The sequence below is a fragment of the Odontesthes bonariensis genome, chromosome 7, assembly GCF_027942865.1.
Source record: "Odontesthes bonariensis isolate fOdoBon6 chromosome 7, fOdoBon6.hap1, whole genome shotgun sequence".
Taxonomy (NCBI): Eukaryota; Metazoa; Chordata; class Actinopteri; order Atheriniformes; family Atherinopsidae; genus Odontesthes; species Odontesthes bonariensis.
The window spans coordinates 20,249,032-20,261,659 of record NC_134512.1 but is presented as its reverse complement, the minus strand read 5'-3'; the positions used below and the strand labels follow the sequence as shown (position 1 = coordinate 20,261,659).

Genomic DNA, 12,628 nt, shown 5'->3' with positions numbered 1-12,628 from the left:
CGTTCATAAAGCCCATATGGCAAACATTTACTGTTTATTATGACGTGACGATTTTCCAACGTGAACATAAAAAGTGTTTGAAAACATCTGAATTATCGATCATTTAAAGTTATCCCCCTGAAGTTGTGATTAGGTCCAGCTGTTTTAAATTATCTGAGGTCAACGAAAAAAACATCAGGCAACATTTCTGACGGAAGAAAACGTGAGTCAGCTTCCCATTTGGAACTGTTTTCTCATGCATGCCGTCGTTTTTTTTGTTGTTGTTTTTCTTTTTAGAAACGGTCAAATTAGGAAAACAGACTGATGGCTGAAATGAGCTTGGGTTGATTTATACAGGCTGGGAATAATTTGCTGGAAGCAGAACAGTAAAGAAGGGACATAATGACCACACTGTAAGATTTCACTTTTCTTTCTTCAGTGAAATGATTTATTCATTGGCGATGAAAACAAACCTTTACAGGGACAAATAGGCTACTTTTGATAGAATATGTCGCTACTTACAAGATCGCAGACGCTCTAATTTAGCCTCTTAAATTCTGCGTTCGTCCAGTCCTCAAAAGAAACCCAAAAACAAATACGGTTGACCGCTACAATTATATACTGTAGGCCTATCTCAAAGCAGGGATTTTATAGTAATTCCCATCACTCGTTTAAAGTGCATAGCGTTCAAAGTCAGCTACTGGCCTGCAAAATAAATAAATTAGATTAAAAAAAAAAAAAACAGCAGTAGGCTTATTTACAACTCTGAGAAGATAAGAAACGACAAACTGGCTGGTCAATGCTGCTGTTATTGACAAAAAGAAAGAAAAACAGCCCACCAATACAAGATACACAGTACACTGTCATTGCACTTTGCCACAAATAAATAGAATCAATGGCATAATTTCAGTAAAACAAATTTCACCGTATGCAAGATGATTTTTTTTTTTAAATAAATACTGAAGGTGGAAATACACATGTTGTTCAAAGATTACAAGTAATTACAGGTTAAGTCTGTTGTCAGCTCGATTCCTCCGAGTGTCCGCGGAAACATTTCATTTTCTCGCGTGTGCCGTTTGACAGGAGCAGCAGATGTGTCCTTTTTGAACCCGTCCCCCGTCCTACAGATATGCCCGATTTATGGCGGTAGCAGAGGAGATTTGAAGGAGCAGGACCCTGTGCAGTGGCGAGGAGTTAACATCTTACAGGAGAAATGGTGTAACGCGTCGTGAGCTTCTATGAAGAAGGACATAAAACAATCAACAGTGTTCCAGCATGAGGATGTATGTGTTATCACTAGAAACTACGCTATTAATCACTAACAACAGAGACACGTTTCACACACACACGCGATGAAATGATTTGAAGCTGTTGGACGTGTTTATAAAGGCTGTAGATTGGAATGATTAAAATGATCTTTTTTTAAAATTATTTTTTAAAATAAAGCTGTGTTAAGAAAGATATCTATTTTTCTCACAGATTTAGAATCATGAATTTGACATATTTGTTAAAAGCATTGTGTTAAAATTCATGTGACAACTGCGGTTCACTTCCAGTGACTTTCCCACACAGGTTAAATGAGGCCTCACAGAAAGCCCAGGCAAATCAAGCCCAGGCTATTCACTGGGGCAAATATAAGAAAAAAGAAATGAAGGAAAAAAGTTTGAAATGACTTGAAGGAGACATATTATGCCCTTCCTTTTTCACAAGCTAACACAATTTCCTGAGATCTTCATCAAATGTTTGTGCCATTACAGCAGCACCTGTTTCATCCCTTACTTTTACAACTCTCTAATCAACGGATTTTAGGGTCTGGAGTGGCCCAAAACTCCTCTCTGCCTCATCTTCTTTGGGATCTGTAGTGAGTATTGGAGTGCTAACATGGTGAGAGCATACAATCCCCCCAAATCTCCGTGGGAATGAGTTTAACATTTTTTTTTTTTTGGTGGGGGGGGGGGGGGGGGGGGGGGGGGGGTCTTAAGTGACCTCTCGTGTACAGCCAATACAGCATCACCTGAAGCTGAAGATGGCGGCGATAACAGAGGCGATGAAGGAGGCTGGATAAACTTGTAAAGTGATGCAAGTTTCCCCAGCAAATCTGAACTTCTCACTGACATACTTCAGATGCAAAACAAAATGCCATGGTTGTGTTTCTTTCTGGATTTTTGGGTTAGCGGTGACTTTTCACACTAATATGCTTTCAAGTATACAGGAAGGGAAAAAAAAGGTTTTTCCATAATATGTCCCCTTTAAAGGTACATGAAAGCTCCTTTGTTTTATTTTTCTCACCTCTGACGATGTGAAGCTGCTGAACCATCTCTTCTCTGTAAGAAAGTTCCCTTTTCATTTGATCCTGAAAGTTATCTGAGGAACAAAATACACAAACAAGATTAATTAGAGATTTTTAAAAAAAGCCGTCTACGTTCAGCTACTAAACAATTTCACAACAAGAAAAATGATCGTGAGCTCCTGACAATAATTAGTGACATCAGTGAGTTTCTCTGGCATTTCTCCTTAATATTCATGTGAACATGGAAAACTATCACAGGATGAGGGGTGTTTGGATAGATGTGTTTTTTTCCATGTTCTCTGGTGGTGTTTAAACTGATTCGACGGTTCACCAGGCTATAGAGGGCGCTGTTCTCAAGATAAACGACAGAAAAATACATAACAGAGCATGAAACATGTCAGTTAATGTTTAATTGGTAGAGACTACAGCATTAAGTTGAAACATTTTAAGGTATTTTTTTCTTTAAACTTAATCTCATTCCTGCTTTTCAGACTTCAATGAATGGACCGACGAAACTTGACAAGACTGCCCCTTTAATAATAATGAATGGGAATAACAATTGGTGGAAGGAACCAAAAAAATGTGACAGATGCGTAAAAAACAATTTATTTAGTGTTATCGAAACGATAACAACCGCGTGAAAAGATACATTTGTGATTTTAGAGAGATGGAAAAATACTCCAAAGAGCATTTATATGGAACCCAACAACCTGCAAACTTCAAAGTGATTTTATAGGTCTGAATGACTTTTTGTTAGAATCCTGCTGTGTTGCTCAAAGCTTAAAGTAGAAGAAGATGAACAGAATTGTAAACAATAGATAACAGGTTGTGTTATTTCTTTTTTTTTTTAAATACGGGAAACATGAACACAGGCTATAAAACAAAGGGTAAAAAAAACACATATACCTCTACAACAGTCTCTTGTTTTCCTGGAAATGTAGTCACTTTCATATATTGAGTGCTGCTTCTTACCTACATATCCTCCATTTTAAATATAAAACTGTTCTGTTCTATCTTCTTATTTTTAGCAACAGAATTAGGTCTTTTGGAAAAAATATGGAGGGGATAAGTTAGTTGTTATCAATTATAAGATACTGCAGTCTGAGTGTGTATGGCGTTTGTATTTCACCTGATTAAACATCTCATCCATCAGTTGCTCTACTGGACATGGATATAGTTTGACAACTAGAATCATGAGCTGCACAAACACCAGTCTGGAGTTTTTAGCATGAGGCTTGTTTTCCAGATAGCCTTAATAAGTGTGTGTGCAGATAACTGTCTGTAATATTTTTAACTGTGGGGTATTCAAGGCAGCCAATCAATATTCATATGTCTGAGATGGAAAGTTACATTTTCCTCTGATCTTTTACAGGAGATTTTCATTGAAAATAAGACATTTCACAGTTTAGGTGTTGGGGATAAAATGGAAAAACTGGAATATTTTGATATGCAGGCACGCAGGGGGTCACTTTCTGGCCTCTCTCACAAACAGTAGACACACTTTTACATGTACCAGACAGAACGTTAAGTCTGTGTCCATGGAAACACAAATTTGCTGACCAAATATTATTATTATTTTTTTAAATTTTAAGTTATGTGGATAGCGGCTTTTGCAAAATTCTGCTTACCTTTCAAGTTTTGAAATTCACGTTCCAGCTTTTTCCTCAACTCAACTTGCTCCAACAGCTGCTTCTGTAGCTCCTCTGAAAAGCAGACAAAGCACAAGGTCTTTGAGGAGAAAGGGAACATCTAGGACACACTTCTATTTTTAATGACGGCGACGAGGACGTCATCATTGTTTGCAAAGAAAAAAATCAGAGCAAGGTCGGAGGGAAAAAAAAGAAAGGAAAAGAAAAGGAGGAAATAATCTCATTTTGTGTTCATGTTTAGTGAGACATTAGATATTGTTTTGCAGGTTAGAGTCCATTAAACGTTTTTATATAACGTGAGGTTTATAAGTCTTTGGCCCCAGGGCTTTAAGAAGTTGGAGATGAGCGAAAAAGACGACGATTAAAGTCACCTTACGAGTCACATGACCAATACTTCAAAACTTAAAAAAAAAAAAAACGCTTGGTGCTCTCATGTGAAGTATTTTACAGGGATTCTCATGATTTCATGTAACAACAACAAAATAATCCTAATGACAATAATATGGCCATCTTTTATTTCTGGGGGGAACCGTCTTACCTTTTGCCAGACTGTGAACGTCTCTTTGTATTGGTACAGCTCTGGCTGACGCGTCCTCACCTGAGCACCGTAACCAGAAAACAGATTGATTTCATTCATCTATAAAATATCACTATAACGAAAAAAAAAAAAGATTACAAATAAACAAATAATCCTTAAAACATAATTTATGAAGCACAAAAAAAGAGAGAAAAAAATATCTGCTTTCGGTGACCTCGCTGTGTCTTACCCTCCTCCTGCTCGCGCTGTTTCTCCTCGCTGCTTTGTCCGTTTAAAGATATCTCCTCCACCGTGGAAGACGGCTCTTCTTTACTTGCGCTCTCATCTTAAGAGAAAATAAATCAATGTGATTTCCCCCTCATGTAGATTTTTTTACAGCTAAATTAATTTATTTCTCTCTTTTTTAAAAAAAAAAGAAAAAAGTGTCTAACCATTTGCTGTCAGCGCTGCAGTCAGGTAATTCGTGGGTCTGAACTGAAACGGGCTGCTCCTTTGTTGCAGCTCTCCCCTCTCCGGTGTGTAAACCTAAACGAGAAAGAATCACCACTTCTTTGAGCTTTGGTCAAAAACCACAACGATCGAGTTAAAAATAAACTCTTCCAACTAATAATTGAAAAATATACTCTGCGTTTTAATGTATATAGTTTTATTTTTTTTTTCCAAAAATATGGAGAGGGTTTTTCTTCTTATTGTTCTGCACATTTTTGTTCTTGCTGTTACACAGTTTTTAACATTTATGACACATTTCCCCACAAGAATACATGTATCTGCTCAAAGGTACACACACAGGCCAAGGAAAACAAAAGCCACTTGCAGAAAACTTCAGAGAAATATTACAGCTTGAATTATCTCCAGTGTTTCAGTTAAAAGTCACTCACTGCTGTGAAGGGCGCAGCTATGTGGGGCTCTGACAACTGCTTGCTCTGCAGTTCTCTTTCACAAGACTGGGCCACATGTAGGCTCATTTTCTGGGACTCAAGCTGACTGCCCTCCTGCGTGCCTTTGGAGTCTGAGTCCTTTGGCGAAACACTGTGCGCCACACCGGGAGGAGTCCGAGGACACATCGAGGACAGAGGCCGGGAGTCCTCCTCCTCATCCTCCTCCTCCTCCTCTGCTGTCTTGTTGGTCTCCACATCCACGTCCGGCTCGCCCTCGCTGTCCACGCACGGGGACATAGACCGGTAGCTGGAACTCTCGCTCAAAAAATCGGGTGATAAATAACCGGTGCGACACCCATTATAAACGCTCCTGTTGCCGTACAGCTTGGCGATGCAGTCAGCGTCTTTGATAACGGGTCTGAACGCGGAGACGTAGCTGATTTTCCGGGGCGGGAGGGTCACACCTTCCACCGGCCTCCCTTCGTCCCCTGACTTATCGTCTTCGTTACGCGTGGACTGGGTGCTGGAGCACCGGTCATTATCAACCATGCTGTCTTTTGATGTGTTGGTGCTCCGGTCGCTGCTTTCAGAAATGTCCATGTCTGTCTGTCTGGGAGGACATCGCAGCTCTGGTTGGGGTTTGTGTGGAGCCTGGGGGTACGGAGGAATGGGCAGAGGGCCCGCTGCGGGCCAGAACATGGGGAAGGAGTGATAGGCGCTGTCCTTGGTGCCATGCCACAGGACTCCCGGCAGGCCGGCTTTGCTTTGCTCACCCATCATACCATCTTCCTTCTTCTGGCACAGACCGAAAGCTGGGAAGCCGTACGGATGAGGGAAGAGCGGGGGAGGGATCTTTTGCAGCATCCCAAAGCCTTTACTGGGCACCGGAATGACCGGGTAGCTGCGTGTGCTCGTCATAGCACTCCGCGTGTCCTCGCAGCTGAGGATTTTTGCAGGTACCTCGGGTGACTCTCGTGGACGGTTGGGCCCTTGTGATTTCATGGCTAAGCTGGAGTCTGAGCCGCCGCCTGGCAGCGTTCTCTTTCGACTGCCCCCGTTGAACATGGCCTTCACATCTTCCCACGCGTGTAATACATCGGTGAGTGAGTTTTTGTCACTTAGTTTGAGATGCCGTCTCCAGGAATTAAAGTTTGCTGCGTCTGGCTGTGTGTACTTTGACTCCGGCGTACGATGTGAATGAAATATGAATTTATTTGGGGAAAAATACATGTTGCAGTAGGAGCACTTGATGCACTTGGCCCTCGAGCTGTTGTATCTGGCGGGGATGAAGCTGCCTCGACTCCCCCAGGCGCACTCGTGGGACACATCAAAGGCAAAATTTTCCGGAAGTTTTGGGGGCGCGTGAGCTCCTAGAAAAGACTTACAAAGTCTCTCGGCCTCGCGTTTGGTGATCATCCCGCAGCGCCTGGAGGAGATGGGCATAGCCCCGGCCCTCCGCAGGATCTCCAGCTGGACAGGAGTGCACTGGACGCAGGTGATTCCAAGCGCCACACGCCGGTTATGTATCTCGTTATAGCTATAATTCTTCAACAAGGTGTTTGATATTTGTGCAAGGCAAAGTCTTTCCTGGCCATCTATCACCAAAGACACGATGGGTATTCCATACAGAACCGTCTCTCCGACCTGGTTCGGCTTCAAGTTGGTCGAGTAGGAAAGTTCTTGTTTGGAGTTTGGTGAGGAGCTGGAGTCTCGTCCTGCAGGTATGGAGTCCATCCTTGGAGGCCTGGAAGCAGCAAAGTCGTTTGATATATAAGTCAAAGGAGTAACAGCCTCAAGTAGCTTCACGATGATTCTTTACAGCTTTGGACTTCTTTTTAATTTAGCCGCATGAAAGTGACTTTCGATTTTAGAGTTTAGGTGTGAGACAGCCTTATAAAACAATGTGTTTAGGTCCTGATTCCCCGCACAAAGTCAAATTCTTCAACTTTTTACAAATGTAAACATAATCTGTAGATCTAGATAGTTAAAATACGAACAAGAGATAACATCTCCAAAAGAATAACAATAACTTTCTGACTATATTCCCACAGACTATATCTGTTGACAGAAATCTGTCTCTAAAACTCACCGTTGACGTTCGTGCAGCTCCCCCTTTGTACTCTTGTGTCAGCGCGTGTGAATGTGATCGACTGGATGTCGGAGCGATAAGAAGTCTGCTCAGGAGGATGTAAAGATGTTTGCTTTAGGAGTGGGACGCAGTTGTCCGTGCAGCACCGCCTCCCTCCTGCTCGCTGTCTTCCTGCCTCTCTGCTGTGCTCTCGGTGTGCGCGGATGGTTTCTGTTGCGCCACCAGCAGCAGCGGTGTCCACATGGCAGCCTGACTGTAGTACAGCCCCCTCTACGACAACAACAGCAATCAAGTGACGGCCAAACTTATTTTAAGGCACTCCCACTAGCACAGGCAGTCCGCTTTAAGTATGAATTCATGACCAGTGAAGAAGGTCTGATGTGAGTGTTTGGACCTCTGTAGGCCTGACGGTCTGTATGGATAAGCTCCCTAAAGATGTTAAAAAAACAAAATAAATGAAAATAACATGCAAAGCAATATGTGAGGTGTATGTTAAAATTAATTCAGACATTTCACCAGTTGGATATTGTGGGGACCTCATGCATTAAATTAATTATTTTGGACTTTCCGCGGAGTTACTGTTAGTATGCGTGGAGGAGGCTGCAGTGGGATTTGGCGTGCCGCTTAAGCAGCAGACACATTATTGTCCGCGTGGAGTCAGGGTCCGCTGATGATGAATACTGGGTGCAGGCCTTCATCACGTGCTGGGTTCCCACGGATTCACCGTTCGCAATCTATAGGGCCTACACGCGTTGTGACAATACGCAGCTGCTCCGAGGGTCACTCTCTCGGATCTGCTGAAAGAAAAAGATCTGACGGAAGAGCGACGTGGGGGTTTGCACCATAAGCTCCGGACATTTAACTTTTGAAAGTCAATAAAGGTTTGGGTTAATCATTTTTTTCTGACCCGCGCGGAGCGACAGGAACTGATGTAATATTGATGATGAAGGTAACAGGACACGTTCCTGCTGGCCTCATTGACTTCAGGGGGGCAGAGCTGTGCGCAGCAATAATGACAACTTGTCCGTAATTATTCACCCATTCTAAGAGAGGAATATGCATTGTTTACACCCACGTGGCGACTGATTCAAAGATATTAATTATAATATTAATAACAATAAGGATAATACGCAATAATAGCCTACGGTTCGTCGAGATTAATAAACTGATCATCAGATTTTAAAACACCTGCCCAAAGGGAACTCAAAATGGAAGTAAGTGAGATTGAATTAATTCTGGGAGTGATTACGTGAGACATATTACCTTTATTCCTACATAATCATTTCAGGCTATATTTGACATCACTTTAGGATTAAATACTCAGGCCTTAATTGAGATTAACCGCAAAATAATGCATAAAACTTAAAAGAATATAGCCAAAAAATAAAATAGAGAAAAAAAGAGTTGAAAAAGAGTAACCAAATTCAGACCGGAAACCCGCGTCCTTCATCTGTTTATCTGTCGATCACAGAAGGTCTGTGTCATTGCTGCTATCAGGAAAAAAACGAAGAAAGTTTTTATTGACAGGGCAGACGTGAATCAATCCAAATGGAGTGGGATGGTTTAAAATGCTCCATCAAGTGCAAAATATATTGAATACAAACCCCTTAAAATTCTCAACCTCATCATATCAGTACTTCATTGTATTTGGAGCTCATATGTTCTAACTCAATGGATCCCTTTCTCTGCAGAAAGTGGTGTGCACTGTGGGGCTTTTCAGCCAAACCTGTAGGGGAGTAAATGAGAAAAGTAGCCCCCCCCCCAAAAAAAACCTCAGCGAGGTCAGTGCCAGGCTTCTGCTTGTTCTACCTTTCTGGGCAAGAGAGAAGTGCTCATTTAAAAGTGTGTCTGCATTAATCACAGTGCTGCATCAAAGTATGATAATCACCTGAACACTCTATTAAAATAAAAGTGCCAGCCCAGGGGAAATCTTACCTTACTCTTTAATTGTTTTGAGGCTTTGATAGGCTTTTTAATCTAAGATTAATTTATGCATTCTTAAATAACTCTACATATGATTAATAAGCTTGAAAATTAAAAGGAGACTGAAGCAATTATAACAAGTGGTTGGTCATCACCTCATTAGATGGTATTAGAAAGATGCGGTTTGTAAGTGAGTGTGTGTGTGTGAGTGTTTTTTTTTACAGATTGGGTGCAACAAAAATGTAACAGTGAAGGGTAAAAGCACAGCAAACTGTGGGGCTGTGGACTGTTTGATGACAATCACTGGAAAAAGTGCTGCAGGCTAATCATTCTGGATCTTTCCAGTTTGTTCTCTCATGAGGCGTGTTAGGATTCAGGTTTCGTTGGTCACAACTGATCCGAGTTAATATCAGACTTTGCAGGTGAGTTCAAAGAGGGGATGCTGAACTAGAAGGGTGACAAAAGAGAATGATCAGCTGTTTGAAAGGCCACATAAGAGACGGTGAAAGTACAAAAAAAAAAACAGTGAGACTTGCTAAATGGTTGCTAATGTATAAACAGGACATCACCCCTCTCCTGCTTTAATGTTTATTTGTTTCTTAAAAGCCCACCCCTGGGTCCTGACCCCCACATCCTCCACGGCTAAATGGAACGTTTTGTCTTGCAAGAGGGGATGCTCACTGTGTATATGTGTGTGTGTGTGTGTGTGTGAAAGAGAGTGTGAGTTGGGGGGGGGGGGTGTTCATCACTGCATCAAATGAGAGTGAGCACAGGGACCCTTTTGTCACAGACAGGGACTCATCTGCCAATGGTGAGCTGTGGGGTCCTCGGGGAAGGCAGGAACAAAGGTGCTAAAAGGCTGTGTGACAATGAGGGTGCTCCGAGGAGAGCCTTCAAGAGTAGGACACAGCCTGCCACGAGACAAGCTGTGCCAATCACTCCGCAATTACTTTTTTGTGCAATCCAGGGACCTTGTGTGGGCATTCATGGAGAGATGCAAGGACACAAGCTGCCATGTCTCTCTCTGAGCTTTGCTTGAAATGTAGAGCTGACCTGAAGCTCACCATAGCAGTAATGCAGTGGAAATCACCTGCTCCACCTGTTTAAAATTCCATGTGGAATACATCATTAAAGGGCATTACATATATCAGAGGAAAGGGTTCCCCACTCAGATGGCGGGGAAAGAAGATTTTTCTTCAGTTATTTATGATAGACAAAGGAAATAAAGAACTGTGGCAGTGTTTAACTTTAATCTTTTACATTTTTGAATATATATGATCAAATGGTCAGGATATGATCACAGGGAAAGACACAGAACCCTTTATGAACACTAATATTAAAATGTGCAGCCCTCTACTGTTAATTTATAACAACTCTTAAATGTAATTGCCATCATACTGACTTCTTGAATATTTAGGGACTTTATCTTTTTGTGTATGCTAAAGTGCAATAAAGGATGATGCAGGAATTTGTCTACATCCAACCCCGAGCAGTTTCAATAGTGTAATGAGGAGTCAAGTGAGAATGGGAATTATCGTAATGATAACAAAGGTCTATGCACCATAGCTTGGGGCTATATTGTAGGGCATTATCATAAAGATGCAATGTGCTTGTATTGCAGGGTTTTTGTGAGGAAGCAGGCCAAAGCGATAATAACTATTAGTAGATGACAGTGCTTTGTGGGATTCCAGCTGTGGAGCCCAAATTTCCATACAGATAGAATAGCTCTGGGTGGATGATATGCGAATGCGGGGGAAGGGCTGGGTGACTCCATAGACCCATGCGTGCATGCACACTCGCAGGCACGCACACAATCATGGGTGGAATTGGCAAATCTCAGCACTGGACTCAGTCTCGGCGTCCCCAGTCAGACTTAAGGGGGGAGGTGAGAGTCTCCGGCTTGAACATCCTGCAGGCCTCTGTGGAGGAACTGTCCCGGGTACTGAAACAGCCTGCTGTTGCTCTGCTGACAGCTTTCAAAGTCGGGAAGTGCAGAGTGTGTATTTGTGTGTGAACAGAGAACCAGAGATTTCCATCAATATCACATGCAAACGAGAAGGTGTGCAACAAACTTGTCATCACCATATGTAACAAAAAAAAAAAAAAAAACAGAATGAAGGAATTGCAAGGTAACAAACTTTCAAAAGTAGACACATGTAAAACACATGGTATGCACCCAACATGTATGGGAGTAAAATGCATTTTAAAGCAACATGATACATTCTGAATATAGAAATGATCCCTTTCTTGCCAAGAGTTACATGAGCAAATTTATAACACTCACATAACTTGAGAAGTTATAGCCAGCAGCTGGTTAGCTTATTACCTGCAATACACATATGCAATGTTTTACTAATCACTTTTCTTCCATAGCTTATATGTAGGAACAAATGTATATATATATCTGTGTGTGTGTGTGTGTGTGTGTATGTAAACAAAATTGTTTAAGGTTTTCCCTTTCACTTTTTCACTGTCGTATTTTTTCCCCACAAACAGACATTATGATTACAATTAGAGTTTCTTGAAATCTAAATGAAAGAATTTGAGAAAAATATTTTTGATGACAGTGAAGTAACTTTTATTTGATTTATTTCATTTTATTTTCATTTGAGTCTCTTGTACTTTTTTTCCATTTGTTTTGTTAAGTGCATCTTGCTGTTTAACTTATTATAAGCTGACAAGCTGTCAAATCAGCTGGAAACAATCCTATTTTTGAGAGTCTCCTACCTGGAAACTCTATACTGAGGGCAAATTCTCTCTATCTTTTGACCGAATCAGGGTGGTGGCTTCCAATCTTTATATTAAGTGAAGCTCACTGGGTTTTGGCTGTACAGCTTTATAGTTAGTATTGCTCTTTTAAGCTAACATGTCAAACTATTCCTTTAAGAATTACTTTTACAAAGTAATTAATTTAAATTGGGCAGCAGCTTGTGGCAGTGTGTCATTGTGACCCAGAAAGGACATGCAGATGTAAGAAATCAGGGCTGAGTGAAAAAAAAAAAAAGAAAAGAAAAGTGTGAGATTGGAACTGTGATGAAGTATCTGTGGGAGGAGGTTAGGTTAATAATAGCAGTAGATGAGGTGGCAAAGAATCCAAGGCTGCAGTCTCTTGTGTTTTTGCTCGATGAGCTGGTGTAGGTAAGTACACAAACATATGTAAACAATGGTGGCACAAGTTTTCTGTCAACCAAACACAGCTGTTTAAAACCAGGCCCAGGAGATGGAACAGGTAAGAGTGCCAGGAACCCAGAACTGAGCTTCTTTTTAATTCTCGGTTGACTT

General features: G+C 41.5%; 1 protein-coding gene across 1 annotated transcript; it reads right to left on the bottom strand.

The window, feature by feature from the left end:
* Positions 1-945: 945 nt before the first annotated feature.
* Positions 946-7,068, bottom strand: skor1b (SKI family transcriptional corepressor 1b). Its single transcript, XM_075470992.1, has 7 exons — positions 5,335-7,068; positions 4,888-4,981; positions 4,686-4,781; positions 4,457-4,516; positions 3,898-3,972; positions 2,269-2,343; positions 946-1,215 (listed from the first exon to the last, which is right to left on the bottom strand). Exons 1-7 carry the CDS (start codon positions 7,066-7,068, stop codon positions 1,118-1,120), a joined length of 2,232 nt encoding a protein of 743 aa, XP_075327107.1. The 3' UTR covers positions 946-1,117.
* Between the last annotated feature and the right edge of the window lie 5,560 nt (positions 7,069-12,628).